The 18,189-nt window shown below is 50.5% G+C and overlaps 9 protein-coding genes across 9 annotated transcripts; 5 read left to right on the plus strand and 4 right to left on the minus strand.

Annotated features, from left to right (window-relative positions):
* Positions 1–1,048: 1,048 nt before the first annotated feature.
* Positions 1,049–2,761, minus strand: ASPVEDRAFT_135288 (uncharacterized protein; the record flags this gene model as incomplete). The annotated part of the gene is made up of 3 exons (XM_040807205.1): positions 1,049–1,164; positions 1,213–1,297; positions 1,349–2,761. The coding sequence occupies 3 exons, from the start codon at positions 2,759–2,761 to the stop codon at positions 1,049–1,051; spliced, it is 1,614 nt and encodes a 537-aa protein (XP_040669956.1).
* A 947-nt stretch (positions 2,762–3,708) lies between these two features.
* Positions 3,709–6,095, plus strand: ASPVEDRAFT_136194 (uncharacterized protein; the record flags this gene model as incomplete). Its single annotated transcript, XM_040807273.1, has 4 exons — positions 3,709–3,821; positions 3,890–5,574; positions 5,630–5,833; positions 5,896–6,095. 4 exons carry the CDS (start codon positions 3,709–3,711, stop codon positions 6,093–6,095), a joined length of 2,202 nt encoding a protein of 733 aa, XP_040669957.1.
* A 369-nt stretch (positions 6,096–6,464) lies between these two features.
* Positions 6,465–8,097, minus strand: ASPVEDRAFT_135768 (uncharacterized protein; the record flags this gene model as incomplete). Its single annotated transcript, XM_040807240.1, has 6 exons — positions 6,465–7,055; positions 7,121–7,486; positions 7,545–7,606; positions 7,678–7,829; positions 7,898–7,994; positions 8,055–8,097. 6 exons carry the CDS (start codon positions 8,095–8,097, stop codon positions 6,465–6,467), a joined length of 1,311 nt encoding a protein of 436 aa, XP_040669958.1.
* ASPVEDRAFT_54414 (dienelactone hydrolase family protein) lies at positions 8,060–9,479 on the plus strand (the record flags this gene model as incomplete). The annotated part of the gene is made up of 6 exons (XM_040814929.1): positions 8,060–8,069; positions 8,493–8,749; positions 8,805–8,977; positions 9,032–9,141; positions 9,189–9,325; positions 9,381–9,479. The coding sequence occupies 6 exons, from the start codon at positions 8,060–8,062 to the stop codon at positions 9,477–9,479; spliced, it is 786 nt and encodes a 261-aa protein (XP_040669959.1).
* A 232-nt stretch (positions 9,480–9,711) lies between these two features.
* Positions 9,712–10,911, minus strand: ASPVEDRAFT_152586 (uncharacterized protein). Its single transcript, XM_040808315.1, has 2 exons — positions 10,559–10,911; positions 9,712–10,476 (listed from the first exon to the last, which is right to left on the minus strand). Exons 1-2 carry the CDS (start codon positions 10,817–10,819, stop codon positions 9,781–9,783), a joined length of 957 nt encoding a protein of 318 aa, XP_040669960.1. The 5' UTR covers positions 10,820–10,911; the 3' UTR covers positions 9,712–9,780.
* A 766-nt stretch (positions 10,912–11,677) lies between these two features.
* ASPVEDRAFT_43659 (uncharacterized protein) lies at positions 11,678–12,983 on the plus strand. The gene has a single exon (XM_040812874.1). It carries the CDS (start codon positions 11,717–11,719, stop codon positions 12,908–12,910), a length of 1,194 nt encoding a protein of 397 aa, XP_040669961.1. The 5' UTR covers positions 11,678–11,716; the 3' UTR covers positions 12,911–12,983.
* Positions 12,984–13,257: 274 nt separating this feature from the next.
* Positions 13,258–14,353, plus strand: ASPVEDRAFT_30670 (arylamine N-acetyltransferase family protein; the record flags this gene model as incomplete). Its single annotated transcript, XM_040810373.1, has 3 exons — positions 13,258–13,673; positions 13,704–13,779; positions 13,841–14,353. 3 exons carry the CDS (start codon positions 13,258–13,260, stop codon positions 14,351–14,353), a joined length of 1,005 nt encoding a protein of 334 aa, XP_040669962.1.
* A 97-nt stretch (positions 14,354–14,450) lies between these two features.
* On the minus strand, positions 14,451–16,585 carry ASPVEDRAFT_172146 (uncharacterized protein). The gene is made up of 6 exons (XM_040808720.1): positions 16,172–16,585; positions 16,056–16,077; positions 15,714–15,986; positions 15,461–15,655; positions 15,299–15,403; positions 14,451–15,262 (listed from the first exon to the last, which is right to left on the minus strand). Exons 1-6 carry the CDS (start codon positions 16,420–16,422, stop codon positions 14,504–14,506), a joined length of 1,605 nt encoding a protein of 534 aa, XP_040669963.1. The 5' UTR covers positions 16,423–16,585; the 3' UTR covers positions 14,451–14,503.
* On the plus strand, positions 16,249–17,804 carry sho1 (osmosensor SHO1; the record flags this gene model as incomplete). Its single annotated transcript, XM_040815689.1, has 4 exons — positions 16,249–16,531; positions 16,854–17,009; positions 17,071–17,235; positions 17,283–17,804. The coding sequence occupies exons 1-4, from the start codon at positions 16,445–16,447 to the stop codon at positions 17,802–17,804; spliced, it is 930 nt and encodes a 309-aa protein (XP_040669964.1). The 5' UTR covers positions 16,249–16,444.
* Between the last annotated feature and the right edge of the window lie 385 nt (positions 17,805–18,189).

The raw sequence follows: 18,189 nt of genomic DNA on the forward strand, positions 1-18,189 counted from the left end.
ATGCCCGCTGTAAATATTGATCTCCACTAATAGCCCAGTTTCACTAAACCTCCCTCGATCCGGTTTAACAAGGCCCAAGCAACGTTGTCCAGAAGGCTATTTAAAGAAAAGTCATTGATCATAAACGACAGAACACCAAGCCTCAACCATACGCGACGGTCCAACAAATATGGAAATGGAAGCAACTGCCACAATACATTGTACATGTCAACAGACTCGTTTTCACATCAAGTCTCCACATCACCGAGAGGCACGAACCCTAGAGTGCAGCAATGCATCCTGAAATTCGGCGTGTCCCGCATGCTAACCACTACTCCAGCTTGGCATTAAGGGACTGAATATATCCGTAACCCCTAATGGGATGGCGTTAGGAGTGCGCCTCCCCGCTGCTTTTGAAACCTCAGCCAACAAACGGCTGATATCAGTATATTGTGATGTTTTTATAGACACTTTCTAAAACGCACGGTGTGATAGTCATTGGCAGTTCTTGCTCATCCGTTCTCGCGAATGCTTGGAGTGTTTGGACCGCAAAGTGTCATCAATATGGACCGAACTCGGGATGTTATCACAGATTTATATATTATAATCTGTATTACTAAAGCTACATAACCGTCATTATATAGTATATAGATGTATATTATAGCCCTGATCATGCTGCGATATATATCAGTTCTGGTGGTGTGGTAAGACACGATGAAGAAGGCCAGCTATGTCGGGTGAGCTGCAGTATGACCGGACAGCTTCTATGAACAACTAGTGGTGGTGGTATTACCCACAAATCTTTTACTCAGTTATATATAATTAGGATTAACAAGATTCTGGAGGATTACAGCTTCATACTTAACGAAACTAGCTTTAGCTATCCTTGTTTTCTAATTTCCAAAAACGAGCTACTAAAATGCCTCCTTACTCTAAAGATATATTAACAAGCTCTGCACTTAGTTCTCTGGTCTTTTTGGCGTTGTACATTGAAGTTTTATTTATATCTTCATGTATATGAACCTAGAACACAGTAGTAGCAATGGCCAGTTCAGCTATGTTACTGGGATTAACCTTGCAACAGCCTTTCAATAATGAAGGCATCTTGTATGAGATCTTCATCCCTCATAGGTCTCCCTATCACCTGGATATGGCAAGGTGCGCCTTCAACTTCCTTTGGTTTATCTGTCGCCACTTAGTAGGTGAAATCATTAGGGCACGCTTGAAACCTACACTGCGGCGTGTACGGAACATCCCGGATATACTCGGCGTCTTGGGCTGCGTTTGCCTTTCCAAACGGTATGACAAGAGCTGGGTTCTGTGGAAAGTTTAGATGGGGGCCAAAAGTTTTGCTGTGAGTTTCACGTACGTTAAAGAGATTGCAGAACACAGTGTATGTGGCTACACCGTAAGTGTCATGGGGTACAGCGCAGCTCTGGTAGGCGGGGCCAATAATGACGTCCACCTTGTTCTCAACGAATACCTGCCTCATTGGTGTGAGGAGCCTAGCCTTGGCCACATTCAGCTCATACAGTTCCAGAAGCTGAGGCTCTGGAGCACTCCGGTCAAGATCATATGTCGATTTCAGCGACGGGATAAACGGTTCACCACCTTTGGTGACGTGAGTCAACGCGGTGCGCGCGGGGTCCATGTTAAAGAACCGAAAGGCCACGTCTTTCGCTTCGGAGATGGATGGCATTTGCTTTGAAATGTCGACCACTTCATGCCCCGCGGCTATCAGCTTAGCCACTGCTCTATTGAGAGTACGCTGCATTGGAGGATGCAGAGGGTACAAAGGGTCTTCCGGCAACACACCGACCCGGAGCGACGGTTTCTGACGCGCAGCATTCCATGGAACGCCCAACACATTATCGTCTAGGTCCGCAGCATTTGAATTTAACACGACTTTTAGCAGCAGCTCGGCGTCCCGGACAGTGTGGCAGAGGGGACCAGCACAGGGTAGGAAGCCTGCCATGCCAGGCCTTGCCGCGGACATTATACCACCGTAGGGGACCCGGCTTGCCGAAGGTTTGAAGCCAACAATTCCACAGCACAGCGCCGGTACACGGATTGACCCAGCAAAGTCTGTTCCGATCCCAAGGAGAGATCCTCGCATGGCGAGTAGTGCGCCCTCACCACCGGTACTTCCACCAGCCGTGAGGTTCAAGCGATGCGGATTCAGGGTCCGGCCAAAAACATTATTATGCGAGTCGAGCGTCATCATTGTCTGCGGGATATTTGTTTTAACATAGAAGACCGCCCCAGCTGCTAGCAAAACATCCACCAAGACAGAGTTTGTCTGTTGTGGCGGCCGGTCGAGGAAGGAGACAAGCCCCATAGTGGTTGGCACACCAGCAACATTGTAGCATTCTTTGACGCTGATAGGGAGGCCATGGAGAGGTCCTATTCTCTCTCCAGTGGCCGCGAGGTGGTCGTCCAACTCTTGAGCCCTGCGGAGGGCCATGTCGAAGAACGTCTCCGTTAGACATGAGGTCAGCTGGTGGGCAATTGCTGCACGCTTGCAGAACGCGGTAGTAACTTCAACTGCACTGAACTCGCGAGAGCCAAGTTTCTCAAGTAAAGCAGTTGCATCGAAGTCCTCAGTGATATGAATCTCTCTGTCAGTTAGAATCCCGCAACGACAAGGGATATCCAGAACGGCTTGAGAGGTGTCCTGCGATAGCCCCAGGTAGCAGTCCGGGAGACGCCACTCCGATGGAATGTTGGCCCTGGCTTGAGATATTTTGATCTCGACCTTCTCCTGCCATGTAGCCTGTGCCATCTTGGTACTGCGCATGCAAGAGAACTGGAAAAACCGATGACAGTTGGAACCTTGGATTGAGCTAGAAAATGAATTATTGGGCATATTTAGCGAGCCTTTATATCATAGATCTGGAATTGGCATCTGGCTGCCCCTCAATCGTCGTAAGGGGTCCCCACGTAGGCTCATTCGCAGTTCCTCTATCGCCTTGGAACAAGTCCATCCAATTAGACATTTTGTGACATCCGCCTGGAAAGTGGAAGCCGGAATCATGAATATTATTCCGTAATCATGGGTAATTTGATTTTTGAGGTCTAAAGCTATCGTTCTACTCCCGGTCTCTCAACAAGTACACCCTGAGCGTGCTCCCTCACTGAAAACTCTCAGAGAGAAGTATACTGACTCCCGTCGCGGCAATCCTCTATTCAAGCCTCCAGATTTCCCTCATTGCGCCCATCAAGTGTGTAGAGGCATACGCTTCAAGCCCCGCAGAGCTGCCACTCATGCCAATGATCCGGGTCTCCAACAATTCGGATATAGCTCATTCTGCAGTCTTGTTGGCCTCGGCTTTCGTTCGCTCCACTCAGTGGATGATAAGTTAACGAAGGGCAGCTTCTGTCCGCTTTGTCAGCGGGAACTAGTGCTGCGAGTGGAAATTCGATACAGTCCGACCAGTCAACGGCCGTTTGGGCCAGCACCTTGCTTGCTCTCGGCCTATCAGTGACGAGGAGGATTGGCCTGGAAAGAGGCAGAGCACGTGGAGCAGAGAACCCTAGGAGACATCACCAAGGGTCTCTTAACATGGCCTTATCAGTTTACTCCGCTTCCCCGCACAGTCACACGGAGATAATGGGTAATCGACGACTATTAAACAAACCCCCATTTCCGGGGGACATACTGTCCTTCGAATGTCATGAAGCCGTGTTCCGAATGCTCCATTGGGGCCTTTCCTAACTCAAATGGCATCAATGGTATCTCAGCAACCGGGCAATGTCGCCCGAGCGTATAAAGAAGGCGAGCCGCTGGCGAAACGGCGACGTGTTTCTTTGGCGTGCAGTGCGTGCCGCGCCCGGAAGTCAAGGTCAGTAAGACCCCGATATGAGTGTCGCCGACAGGCTGGACGCTTTGCTGAAAGAAACGCTTTTCCAGATGCGATGGGCGGCGCCCGTCATGTTCATCATGCACATCTCTCGCAATAGAGTGTCATTACGAGCCATCCGATGCCTCAACAAATCTCCTGGTGCGCAAAGACTACGTTTCAGACCTTGAACAGCGGCTTAAGGACGTCGAGTGCGTTTTGCAACGACATGACGACTTGCTGACGGGCCACCTCGCTTCATGCGCAGCAAATAAAGAGGAAGCATCTTCTGTACGAATCGGGAGCGTCAGCACTGTTGGACAGGTACAAGATGGGATTCATCTCAATGCGCTCAACATGGAGGACCCAGGTTCAGACGATACAAAGACAGATGGGCTTGCGATTGAATTCGTGGATGAACCAACCCCGGCATTTTACGGCGATTCTTCTAGCATTGTATTCACGCGTTGCCTTCTAGAGGCAATGTCCGTGGTTTCGAAGACCAGGCACAACGGAATGAAGGCGCCATGCACAGAAAATAACTCTTCCGAGTGCAATGCCGCTCCAGACTCTCGGCAGCAATCACCGCCAATTATGGAATCTCCCAAGAATATGCCTATCTCACCCACAACCCTACCCCCTGAAGGAGAGATGGATGCGTTGCTCAGCACCTACTTCAACGCATATGGTTGTCTCTTCCCATTTCTCCATGAACCGACATTTAGGGAAACCTATAATGAGTGCAAGACCAGCGGTTTTGTTAAAGCCGGGAGAGGCTGGCTCGGCGTGCTTAACATGACCTTCGCAATGGCTACCCACATTGATCAAACTGCAGAAGCTTCGGCAAAGCACCGCTGCAGAAGGTCGTACGTGTTTTTCCAACGGGCGGTATCACTTTGCCGCGACTTGTCAATGCGAACAGTCAGCCTTTCCATTGTGCAATACCTCTTGCTGGCCGCACTCTATCTTCAGGGTACACAAAGGCCAATCCAAACTTGGACAGTGCATGGTATGCTTGTACGAACAGCAATGGCTTTGGGCTTACATTCCGAGCAATCAACACAAGGCCTTCACCCGGTACAGCAGGAGATCCGCCGGCGTACCTGGCTTACGATATACTGTTTGGATAAAATCCAAAGCGTCACATGTGGACGTCCGCCGGCAATACCAGATGAGTACATCGTGGTGAAGATGCCATCAGCATGGCCCACGATGCAAACAACAAAACGTCAGTCGAATGACGCAGACACTCACACGGCATTTCTGGATGCTACAGTGCGTCTGCTCCAGATCGTGGGTCGATCCGTCGCCACACAATACGGCCAGAATCTTGGAGTTCGTGGTCACGATATGGACGACAGTACCGCCATTCAGGCGGCAAGTGCGATGCGACAGGAGCTTCGGCGATGGCGTTCCAGTTTACCATCATATCTGGCTCTTTGTGAGCCAGAATCTAGTGGTCTCTCTAGAAGTGAGAGCTCAGATTCAGACCGGCTGAGAGTTATTCTTACGCTCCGGTATCATTTTGTCAATATTCTAATCCATCGACCACTACTGTGTACCACGCTCCGTTACTTGACCATGAAACGGCCCGCAGCGGGGGGTCCTTTACCGTATAGGATTCAGCTTGCGATGGCCGAGGCCCACGAGTGCATACGGTCTGCCGAGAATACAATTGAGATAGTGCATGCAGTTCTCAGCTCGCCCAATCCATCCTACAACAAATTGGATGTCTGGTTCTTCACATTGTTCCATGGTACGTAATACCTGGTGTACACCGGTAGGGTATTTACTGACTGAGTCACAATCAGTATTCAATTCAGCTTTGGTGGTCCTTGGCAGCTCCGTGTTGGATCAGCATGGAGTCTATATCAACGACGACGCTACTCAGAACTCCGTTCAGGGCCCTCTGAATCAAGCTGTAGAAGCTCTAGACAAGTTAGACAGGGACAACCGTATGGTGTACAATTGTGCAAAGTTCATCAGACGTGTTTCCCAACAACTGAGTGGCCAAGGTTAGTGCGCCGGCGAATCCACCTACCCTTCAAGGCTGACGCGACAAAAGACTGTCCTGCAGCTGTCGAACAATATAATTCCGGAAACGGTCACCGGGCTCAGTCTCAAACTGAAGATTTAGCTTACGAGCAGATCCTGCCTTCCTTTGGACTTCCATCTCTCACCGACATAGACATGGTTCAGTTCCCCAGGGCCGAGCTATTGGACCATTCCTTTGGGGAATATAGCTTGAGTCTTGACCAGTTAAACTATAACTACTGAATAATTACCTGCGGTGTATAGGTCTTGAACCTTTCTCGCGTCTTTCGCCAGTGGCTCATAAAAATTCAGTTACCTAGGCTAGTTAGCCTTTTGTCCTAATACAGCCACAGAATTACTAGTTTTGACGATAAGATCGATACACAATATAGTAAGCAAAGAAGAGCAACAAAATTAAAATCGAGCGGACAGATGAGGACCCGAAACACAGGTGCCATTATGAGCACGAATCACTGGAATTGTCCGACATCAAATCTTCGCCCTGATATAAGCCAAGGGGGCCGCTGTTAGCATGTAAAGTCCTGGCAATCTGCGGGCACACAGCCTTCTGTATTGTATATAGAAGGGACATACATGATTTGAGGTCAAAACTTACGCATTCAATTCCTCGTCCATTTTCCGAAATGCTGACTCGATATCCCCGTTCAGGTCATGGAACCATATCCAGTCGAACCACCCTTCCTGCAGTTTACCAGCGATCTTTTCCATCTCCTTGCCTGTTTCCGAGTGCTGGAAATGAATCATGTGGCTCATTTCATAAGCCGTCTCAAGTTGTCTCTGAGCTCTCGGCCGTCGAATCGAGTCGTAAGCGGCAAATCCAGCACGGATATACGGACCAAGCGCGGCCCCTTGGTCTGCAGCGCCGTAGATCTTGGCCAGAATGTTTGAGAGAATCAAGGAATCTTCCAAGCCCTGACCAGAGCCGGCGGCCTGGAAAGGCAGAGATGCATGGGCGCTGTCACCCAGAAGGACTACCCGATCACGATAATATGTCGACGTATACCGATGATGGAAGAACCCCCATTTAACCGGCATGGCTTTGCTCAACAAACGCCGAAACCGCTCGTCAACGCTGGATCCTCCGAAGTCAGCCATCATAGCCTCGTGCGTGATCTTCTGTGATACAACATTCTTGAACTCCCAGGGTTTATCATCAATGGCGCAAAGGAGGAAATTGAATTCCTTGCACGCATGAGCGGTTAGCATACCATACTGCTTGTGGGAAACCTGACAGTATATCGACTTACATCGCCCTTGGAAATCAGATAAGTGATACAGCAGCGGTTGTCGCCGAGGTACATCTTCGCTACGTCCGTGAGATCCCCAAAGATCTCTTTGGCTTCGGATGTCAATATCACGCCACGGTAGCAATACGAGCCGGCGTAAACAGGCTCGACCTGGCTAGGATACAACTGTCCCAAGACGTGGGCCCTCACCATACTCTTGATTCCATCAGCTCCGACAAGGATACTAGCCTCAGCAACGCCGCCGTCTGCAAATTTCAAGATAACCTTGTCAGGACACTGTTGAATCTCTTCCACACACTTGCTAAAACGGACTTTCTCGATCGGGATGAAGCTGGTCATAATTTGAAGGACGGCGTTGCGGTGGGCCTAGTCAACGTTAGTACCATTCACCTAGATAACTGTATCGCGGATCAGAGTGACGGACACCTCTACGGACGTAGTCTGGGTGGCCCCAGGTCGAATGACCGTGCCAGGCTTCACCGAGACCTTTGGCAGACAGTTAGCTGAAAGGCGCCCCCCCAGGTTAGCGACCAGGGAAAGGGACAAGCTTTGCGTACCCAGGCCCTCCTTCAAGAGCATTCCTTCATAGTAGATATCCTGAGGCTGGCCGGGCATATTGCCTACGCACACTTTATCGTATTCGGCACGAAAGCCCTCCTGGATCATGTCCAACGCGACATCGCCATTAGGCCCGAACCCAATACCCGCGCTGTTTTCTGTTGTCAGATAGATAGATAGATAATACTGTCAAACCATGGCGGGAAATCCTGAACTTACCCCACAACGGAATATTCGGGGGCTGCTTCATAGATCGTGTAAGGCACGCCTTTCTTTTCCAGGCCCATAGCAAGGGCGAGTCCCCCAATGCCGGCGCCTAGATTCGGTCTCGGATAAGCACCACGAGAAGTCTATATGCACGTCATGGGAAACCTACCGACGATGGCAACATGTAAACCTCTGATAGTATCTCTAGCCATAGTGTGGATCGATAACAACTTCCATGATGATCCCTCCGACGCATCTAAGTTGCGATATATACCAACATGGTAACGGAGATACGAACTACATTCAGATGCGGGGAAGAACCGGCTGTTTCCGACCAGTACGATTAAGCAGCACCAAGGGATTGGCCGATGCGTATGATTCCGACCCCAACGTGTCCTCGTGGGCAAGCCCGAGGCGGTTCAGGAAAGGCACTTTGCCGCGTGTTCAAGCACTCCCGAAGATCCCCCGGCTATCCGGACAACTGAACAATAAGCCCAGACGAGATGTGCAATGGCCAATTCCGGATATAACTACCAGGCAACCCCTGGCGCCATAACGGCTAAATTTCCGAACCCAACGTCCCCTTAACAACACATAATGAGTACAGTGGAAGATCCTGTTCTAGCCAAGCCAGCTGAGCGTTGCTGCCTCAAAGGTTCCATCCATTCTGGAGAGCCAGCAGGCAAAGTCGTGCAGATGGGCGGCGTAGACACCTATGTGGCCACGCCGGACGCAAAGATAGCCAACGGACATGTGCTCCTCTTCTTCCCGGACGTTTTTGGCCTGCACATCAACAATTTCCTGACGATGGATGCGTTTGCCGCTGGTGGGTACCTGACGTTGGGCGTCGATTATTTCGCCGGGGTAAGAGACTGCACAGTACGACCTTGGATAGACTGACTTACGCCTGGGGATTTAGGACCCGATGTGGAAGCATTCTGAGAATCCGTTGAATGATCCCAACTTCGACTTTCAAGGTTGGAAGAACAAGCACATGAGATCCGCCGACGGCATTGCTGCGAAGTGGGTAAAGGACGTCGAAGCAACGTATGGAAACAACGGCAAAGTGAAATTTGTCTGTGCAGGGCATTGGTTCGTCACACTGATTTAACTTGTGACATGTACTGATTTATCATTATCTGACAGCTGGGGAGCTCGGTTCGTCTGTACCCAGCTTTCTAAAGATGGGTTCTGCAAGGTTGGTGCCATCGCCCATCCGGCATTCATGAACGAAAGCCATGTATTCAACATTGAGGGTAAGAGTCTTTCAGCCGATGAGCTGTAAACTGCTGACCAGTTCAAGCGCCTATTCTGTTCTCGGTGCCAAACACAGATGGCCTCTTTATGCCTGAGCAACGCAGCAGGGCAGTCGAGATTATGACGGACGGGAAGAAAAGGTTCAATATGCAGATTTTCTCTGATGTTGGACATGGATTTGCTGTGAGTTTGGCCCTGGTAGTCCTTGTTCCAGACGCATGCTAAGAGCTCCATTTAGTCACGGGCGTTTCTGTCCGATCCATATGAGAAATGGGCCAAAGAGCAGAGTTTCAAGAGCTTTATCGAGTGGTTCGATCTTTGGCTCTCAGTGGCGTAGGATGAATGTTTCATGGGTTTGACTCAATTCAGTTGTACATATATAGCTAGCTTTAAACGTCCATGTACACCGATGGCCTTGTGAAGTTCCTAGAATGAGCTGTAACTCATACCATATTCAGCAACCCGAACTTGTAAAATCAGCTTTCACGATTTTCTTAATCCTGGGGGCGGTAATCGAGCTGGACCTGGCCTTTGGGTACCAAGGCATTCGCGAAAGCATTGTTTATGGTCTTGGAATGATTCGCTAAAGCACCATGATAGGACCCCTTGGATTAGCATATATTAGGCGAATTTACCCTCTAATTGAGCAATGAGCTCTGGGATTTTGCTTGCAGCAACTGTAACAACATTTGGTCTCTGTTCCGATTGATGCCATCCCAATCCACCGAGTTCAACCATTTCAAAGCCTCCTCGTTCAGAGCCTCGACGCTTTCCTCGCTCCAATCGAACCGATGCTTCGACATATCCTCCTCCCAGCCCCGAATCGCAGGACCAAGCCGTTCAATCCGCTGCGCAAATCCGTCTGGTCCCCCGCCGCCACCAAGCGCATTTGTAACAAATGGACCTGTCAGGGCCCATCGAAGACCCGGGCCTGATGTTACCGCGGTGTCGAGATCTTCAGCCGAGACAATCCCGCGGCTAATAAGGCTGTATGCTTCGTTGTTGACCGCGGCTTGCAGACGATTGGCGACGAACCCTGGGATTTCGTGACGAAGCAGAATGGGCTTTTTCCCAAGGAACCTGTACAAGTCCCCTGCGGTTGATATCGTGGTGGCGTCGGTGCCCGGGTGGGGGACAACTTCCACCAGGGGAATGAGATGTGGTGGATTGAATGGATGGCCAACTAGGATGCGACTCGGGTCTTTCTGGCACCGCTCGATAAAACCAGATGCAGGCAGACCAGAGGAAGAGGACGCGATTACAACCCTTGGTCTGGTATGCTCATCAAGGGTCTGCATGAGCTGCTGCTTGAATTCGGGGCGCTCCGGTCCGTTCTGCGAGACGTCTTTAGTTAGCAATGCTATGTCTAGGGCACGTGTGGCCTATGTATCAAGGTATCAACTCTGCGGTGTATACTTCTTGGACAAAATCGGCCTCCGGTAGGCTCGATGCCAGGTCGTCAACGAACTTGTAGTTCCTGGCCCACGCGTCTTCGGTGGGCCTACATGCTTTCAAAGCAGGCCATGCACCTTGCAAGTACTTCTTAAATGCTTCTTGAGATCCTTCGGCGGGGTCAAAAATGATGACGTTCAAGCCTCTGGATAGGAACAGAGATGCCCAGCTCGCTCCGATGACACCACAGCCGATGACGGCGACAGTCTTAATATGATCTTGCATACTGCGGGTTCTGAACTCCACTATTCAGACAGTACTGTCAAGAATTTGAAGGGAATGCCATTAAAAGGGCAGCAATGTGCCCTAGAGTTGTAGGGTCCAAACTGGCAAATAAAGCACGGACCGTCAATGTTGTATGTCGGTTACGGCGTTGTCGGTTGTCGGGTACACAAAGAAGGTCCGCCGGACAGCCCCCGCGGTCCCCGATTGGAAGATCCGGCAATAAATTATTACTAGTGCTGTAGACAGCTGGTAAGGCAATATGGGCTAATTGTGAGCCGGTATTCATGTGGAAGGGTGCTTTGATACAAATGCTGATATTTCCGCTTAGCCGGGACGAAGCATGACGCCCAACTCCTTTAACAGGAAGTATCACCAAAGGAAATACACAAATAAATAAAAATGTCTCAGGAAAGCTATGGTCCCGGGACATACGTCGACACGAGTTTCACGCCGGTGCCTGAAGAATGTATACGATTGTTGAAGGTCTTCGCAGCCCAGACGCCCGGATTCACGCAGGACCAAGCCCTACTGGATGGGGTGGCGTTTGAAGGGAACGAGCTGCCTTGCCTTCCGGGGCCGATCAAGGCACAGGTTGTTACTGCAGTGCTGCATGCTATGGTTGGTATCGTGGGCCTTGAAATACTCCATCTTCGCGGCGAAACCACCAGCACGACAACATACGTCAACACGAACCACGCAGGGCTGTATCCAGCCACTCCAGCGCTCGTCACTGTTGACGGGCAGATGGGCCCATCCGTGATCGCCCTGCCGAGCGTGCCCCAATGGGATAAAGACCGTCAATCAGGCTCTCCATTGGTGTATCGTGCCACAGCCATTTATCCGACTGCGGATGAGGGCATCTGGTTCCAGCTCCATGGCTCACTCGATCCTTGGACCATGTTACGCACAATCGGCATTACAAGGGACGCTGAGGATACTCTGCGGTCCAATGATGAAGCCTACCGTCTTATCGGGGAACGTGTCCGCACATATCGAGCTAGGGAGATCGAGCAGCTCATGCTGGAGCACGGCCTATCGGGCTCGATAGTGCATTCACCCGAAAGCTGGCGTAACACGCAAATGGGCAGATCTCTGGCTCGCCATCCGCTGGTCAACTATGCTAGACACGGACATGGTCCCCCGCCCACGCCCCTGATGAAGCTGGCCGACAAACGCCCGTTGGCGGGAATCAAGGTCGTGGAACTGGCTCGTATTATTGCTGCGACCGCAACCGGCGCCGCGCTCGCCTCGATGGGCGCCGACGTCATCCGCGTGAATTCATCGAAGCTGAAGGACTACACTCCCGCGCAGCCTTCCTCTTTGATGGCGGGCAAGACAACGCTCGACCTGGATCTGGATGACCCTGGCGACCACGCGCGACTGACGCAGTTGTTTGAAGAAGCCGATGTAATCATCCAGGGCTATCGCCTGGGATCTCTCACACGCCGGGGGTTTGGCTTTGACGCCGCTCAGAAGATGGCCGAGAGGCGCGGCAGAGGCATCGTTTACGTGGACGAGAACTGCTACGGCCCGGATGGTTACTACAGCGAGCGCCCCGGGTGGCAGCAAGTTGCCGATGCGGCGGCAGGGAGCTCGTACATCATGGGCCAGGCATTCGGATGCCCCAAGGGACAGGGAGTGCTTCCCAGTCTGCCCATCTCGGACATGTCAACCGGCATTGTGACGGCACTAACCATCATGTGCGGACTCCGGGATCGCGCGAAATACGGTGGATCTTATCATGGCCATAGCGCACTGACTGCATACAACATGGCGACGCTGGATCCTGAGGTTCGGCTGTACCAACGTGAGGTCGTACAGAGGATTCAAGACACTTATCGCTTCGCCCCGTGGTCCAGCGATGCGCATGTTGCGCCTCTGTATTACAATATTCTGAAGGCGTGGGACGAAAACAGCGATCTCGCGAAGAAGGAAGACTACTATGTGCACTTCTCTGACTCGGTCTTTGGTGCTGATCTGCGCGTTCTCGCCCCCGTGGTGAAGTATGCGAGCGAGGAGTTCACGCCCAGGTGGACCAGCCCACCAGTGCCCTTTTGCCACCACGAATTTAGAACCTTTTCTCGAGATTAACCACCTGGTGTACTTCCAGGCCAAGCTAGACTGTCTATAGTATTCCCAATGTCACTCATTTACCACTTCTGCCCAGTGGCTGTTTGATGGTAGTCTACGGACTTGCGCTGCCAATCTCCGCCGTTTGTAGTTAAATGATAAGATATCCTCAGCACAAGGAGCTGGCATGCCTCATGCACCAGCTTGTGCCGATTGGACGGGGAGTCCGCGTATGGGCCGGATGACGGGGAGCAAAATGGCCATATGCCGTGCACGAACCGCCAGCTATCTTCAACAGTAAAAGCCGTTGTGCCCATTTTCCATCTCGAACCCACAGTTGTCCTGTGCATATCGTGCCTGCATCAACAATGCCTGCAATCCCTCCCACCCTCAACCCTGATCAGTTAGAATTGTACCTCCAGCGCATTAAATATGCTGACTACGCCACTCCTACAGGCAATAGTAATTCGCGCCTACAGCAACTTCAAGATTCTGTGAACGAGGACGCTCTTGCAGCCCTGACTGAATTGCAACGGCGACATCTAGGGTCAATTACCTGGGGAAATACGGCTCTGCATTACTCAAGTCACCATTCAATCTCAATCCACCCTTCCTGTGTCTTTGAGAGACTAGTTATCCGTGGTCTTGATGGGTATTGCATGGAAAATACCAATCTCCTCTATATGGTCCTATGCTCTCTGGGATATGAGGTGTATCCGACCGGAGGCCGCGTGAGCCGTACAGTCGTTACAGGAGACCCAACTGATGAAGGCTATATACCCCTGTAAGTGTACTATGGATGACCACCCTCCAGAAGCAACTGGCGTCTAACAGAAGTGTGTAGGAGCCATATGATCCTTATCGTGACTATATCTGGTCAAAAGTACATGGTACGTCCCGCCACGCGTTTAGTACTCATATATAAATAATCCTAATCAAGGCAAATTATAGATTGATGTTGGGTTCGGCCGTAATACTCCTACCAGCCCGTTACTGCTTCAGGAGGATATCACAGCTACATTAATTTGGCCCAGCGAAATGCGCTTGACTAAGGCACCTCTGGCTGAATTTATGGATCAAACACAGAAGGTCTTGATCTACCATGCCCGGGGCGACCACCAGAGCCCTTGGATTCCGCAGTACTCGTTCTCTGAAGTGGAATTCCTGTTCGAGGACTTCAATATGATGAACTTCTTCACGAGCAGGAGTCGGTCGATTCTATTTACGCAAAAGCTAGCTTGTACCCGTGTAATCCTGGATGACCAAGGCCTTGAACCCCTTGGAATTTATATTCTTGCTGGGAGAGAAGTCAAGAGGGTACTTCGCGAAAAGACCGAGACCTTGCAGACATTCAATGCAGAGGAGGATAGAGTCAGTGCATTGGTGAAATACTTCAACATGAATTTTCAAGAACATGAACTCGAGGGTATTCGCGGGCTACCATCTCAGATCAAACCCAGATAGCTTTGTAGGGTTGGATTAGATAGTATATATTGAGAAAGCTATATGAAGCACCATACGCACAGTATGGCTCTGATGTTGTACTCAGCGGTGGATTCCTATCTGCCTAAAGCCACCCTTTTGCACCTAGACGTTCGATATACATGAGAAAACCTATTTGCTTCCCCTCGATATACTCTCGATCATAGTTGCTGCCCCCAAAACCTTCTCGTCATTGAGTGCCTTCCCTATAACCTGCAAATTAACCGGATGGCCATCCATGTTCTCGGGATCATAGAGGCCCCAGTTCCATGCATCCAGGTCATTGCGCGGTTGGTAACCCTTCAGCTGGATGTCTATCTCCCTTCTAACTTTATCCACAGGGAAGGTGACAGCCGGATAATCGAGCAAGTTCCAGACCTTTGTGTAGCCCGTCCATCGCAACTTCTGATGCGGGATAGCAGTATGCGGTGTCGTTGGTCCTAGAAGCACGTCGACTGGCTTTCCAGACGGAGATCGAGTCGCGTTCCACCTCCTGAGGTATTGTTGCCTCAACGCAATCTTCTTCCTGTTCACTTGCCAATATTCATAGACTGATAGTGCCTTTCCCTTTGCGTGGTCGGCCAGACGTTGTACATGGGGAATCATCGGCTCTCCAGCAGCGTTAAGGTCACGAAGAACATCCTCAAACCCGTCGGCGGCGTAATACTTGTCGATGAGCTTCGCGCAATCATAATGGCCGGCTGTATTCCATGGGATTATTTCGTGACCTTGTCCCTTGAGCTTGGAGGATAGATCCCGGAGCGCTCTTTCAATAGGAGGATGGATCTTAACAACCCCGTCATCTAGAATTAATCCAATGACCAAGGGCCGGGTCTGCATCTCTTGAAGGATCGTCTCGTTCCAGCGAAGAGGAGCACATTTAGGGTCAAACTCCCAAGGCTCAGAATCCGCAACCAGACGACTCACATAGCACAGAGACTTCATGTCACGAGCCAAGGGGCCAGAAGAGGAGTACACATGTTCCTGGCCTTCCATAGGCCCAGGAACTCCTATATCTGGATATCTGCTACTCTAATAAAGGTCAGCACTGAAACTACCGCATACGTTCTAGAAGAAGGGACAGCTAACAGTTGGCTTAAACGCATATACTCCATTCATGCTTCCCGGAATTCTGATGCTTCCTCCAATGTCTGTTCCCAAACCCAAGATGGACCCATGTAGAGCCAATAGAGAACCCTCACCACCAGTCGATCCACCTGGGATGAAGTCGGGATTCCGTGGGTTTACCGTCCGGCCCCAAAGAGGATTGTCCGTTTCACCCCACTGCAAATAGTTACCAAAAGTGTCCATATAAAGCCGGCACTTGGGAAAAAGAACGTACCATGAGAGTCTGGGGCAAGTTTGTTTTGAGCAAGACAACCGCGCCCATCTCCTTTAGGATCCGTACAATTACAGCATCTTCTGTAGCAAGGGAAAACGAACGGCCAACATATCCCAAGGTAGTATCCACTCCTTTAAGATTAAATTGGTCCTTGACAGTCACCGGGATTCCATGAAGAGGCCCTTGAAGTTCACCAGTTCTCTGACGGTGATGGTCCAGCGCATGGGCTTGGGCGAGTGCCTCATCAAACACTGTTTCCGTACTGGCATTTGTCTAACAGGAGGAGGTTAATCAAGATGATGACTATTTCAGTATTCTGATAGGTATGATAGCACGGCGTACCAGCTGATGGGCTACCACAGCTCTGTAGTACCCAGGTTAGTCTTCCATGTTCTCGCGTCCAGCCAAGTAAGCCGTTCCCATCAATCGATACAGACAGACAGCCACACTGTACGCACCTTCGAATGTATGCATGGGTCACCTGTTCAGCAGTGTATTTTCCGGATCGTAAATGTTCGAGAAGAGTAGGGATATTATCAATCTCGGTGATTTCCTCGGCAATGGGATCATATATGCGAGAACGCTCCTGGGGGTTCTGCACTCGGGGCTCTCGTCGGTCCAGATCTGAAACCATATATGGCCTCAAGGCTTTGTCCCGAAGAGACCGTTTCTCGCAGGCAATCTGTTCCCAGTTCCCGGCATTATCCATGGCGATAGACTGTCCTTAGAGTATGACTCGGATTCAGAAGCCGGGGAGATACAATAGCACAGAATATATAGATGCATTATTAGCTATATTACTCACGGCGAATAGGAAAGTACGGGCAAAGAGCGGGATTGTCTCCCAGGATGTATCCCCGGCCGGGATCTCGACATCGGGTGGTTGCAGTGGACATAAGAACCTGATATTTACATCCAACTGGTTGAGCCAGAAGTCTTCCCGCTGAGTAATCGGTGTATGTAAGTAGTTCTATTTAGATACACTGTTTATGCATACTACTACTGCTAGAGAAGCATGCCCACCCATTAATTTCCAATATCTTTCTCCGCGACCTCGTTATAGCGATCACCCTGTGGTCTATTGCAACGGTATGTCTTGTCGGCGCATATCTGTCGGTTTGGGGCTAATTATGGTGCTAGCTCGGATGGGTGATTGCTTTTGTTGCATCTATCGCCGCTGCTGTACAGGCAAACTATCCCAGCTTTCAGTGGTGGGCCGTTGCCTACACGTTGTGCTGCAATGTCGGTGTGATCGTGGTATTTATCACTGACACTGGCCTCACGTACGGAGTAGCAGTATGTGTTTTCCTGTTCCACGTCCTTTTTTTTTTTTTACACCAGTGCTAACCAAGTCCAGGTCGTGGGGTACCTTGCTGCCGATCTTGTTATGAACTCAATATCCGCAAATTCGATGTTCAATGGAAGCACTCAAACCAGCACTTCCGGTACAACAAATCAAACTAAGAATATCCCCGCGTTCCAAGCCGCAGGTGCTGGTTTTATTCTTCTGTGCATGGTTAACGTGAGACACCTACGCATTTTGGCCTAGACATGTTCTAACTTGGATAGATTGTGTGGATTTTCTACTTTGGAGCGACTCCCCAGGCGAAGCACCGCGGATTTATCGACTCATTCGCGCTTAACAAAGAGCAGCACCACGGCTCGTACGGAGCCAACCGACCAATGTCGTCTGCCTTTGGTGCTCGGCCCGAGACTACTGCAAGCCGCCCAACCCCTCAGATGTACACATCCGCACAGCTCAGCGGCTTCGAGACCTCGTCACCTGTTTCAGGATACCACGGCGGGGCCCCTGGCGAGACGCGCAGCCCCTCGCAGGCCCGATTTACCGGTCTGGCTCCGCCTAATGCCAGCAACCCTGACACCGTTGGAGAGGTTCCTGCACCAACGGAATACCCATACAAGGCCAAGGCCATCTACAAGTACGATGCCAACCCAGAAGACGCCAACGAGATTGGCTTCGACAAGGGCGAGGAGCTGGAGGTGTCAGATGTCAGCGGCCGATGGTGGCAGGCCAGGAAAGCCAACGGGGATACGGGCATTGCTCCATCCAACTATCTGATTCTGCTATGATCGTTGGGGCAACTCCCGTTTCCTTCTTGTTCTCTCCTTCTATTTTCTGGTCTGGTTTATTCTGTCATGGGTCCTCGCTGGTTGGCGAGAAAATGTCTTTGATACCCTTCGAATTGTATCACTCGGCGCGAGTTCGGATTGCAAAGTCATGTTACGTCTTGATGGTCTTGGGTTCTTTTATATCTTTTTTTGAGATTTTGGGTGAAATGTAAGATTTTTGGACATGGTTTTATCTTTTTTTTTTTTATTTTATTTTTTTTCTTCCATTATTTCTATCTCTACTAGCCTGTTGGACATTTCAAGGTGGATGATGGATGACTATCGCACCCAGGTCTTGTAGGATGGTTGATTTCCTCTTTGTTTATTGAAACTTATGAGATTGAAT

Source organism: Aspergillus versicolor (assembly GCF_001890125.1).
Source record: "Aspergillus versicolor CBS 583.65 unplaced genomic scaffold ASPVEscaffold_7, whole genome shotgun sequence".
In the NCBI taxonomy this organism is placed as follows: Eukaryota; Fungi; Ascomycota; class Eurotiomycetes; order Eurotiales; family Aspergillaceae; genus Aspergillus; species Aspergillus versicolor.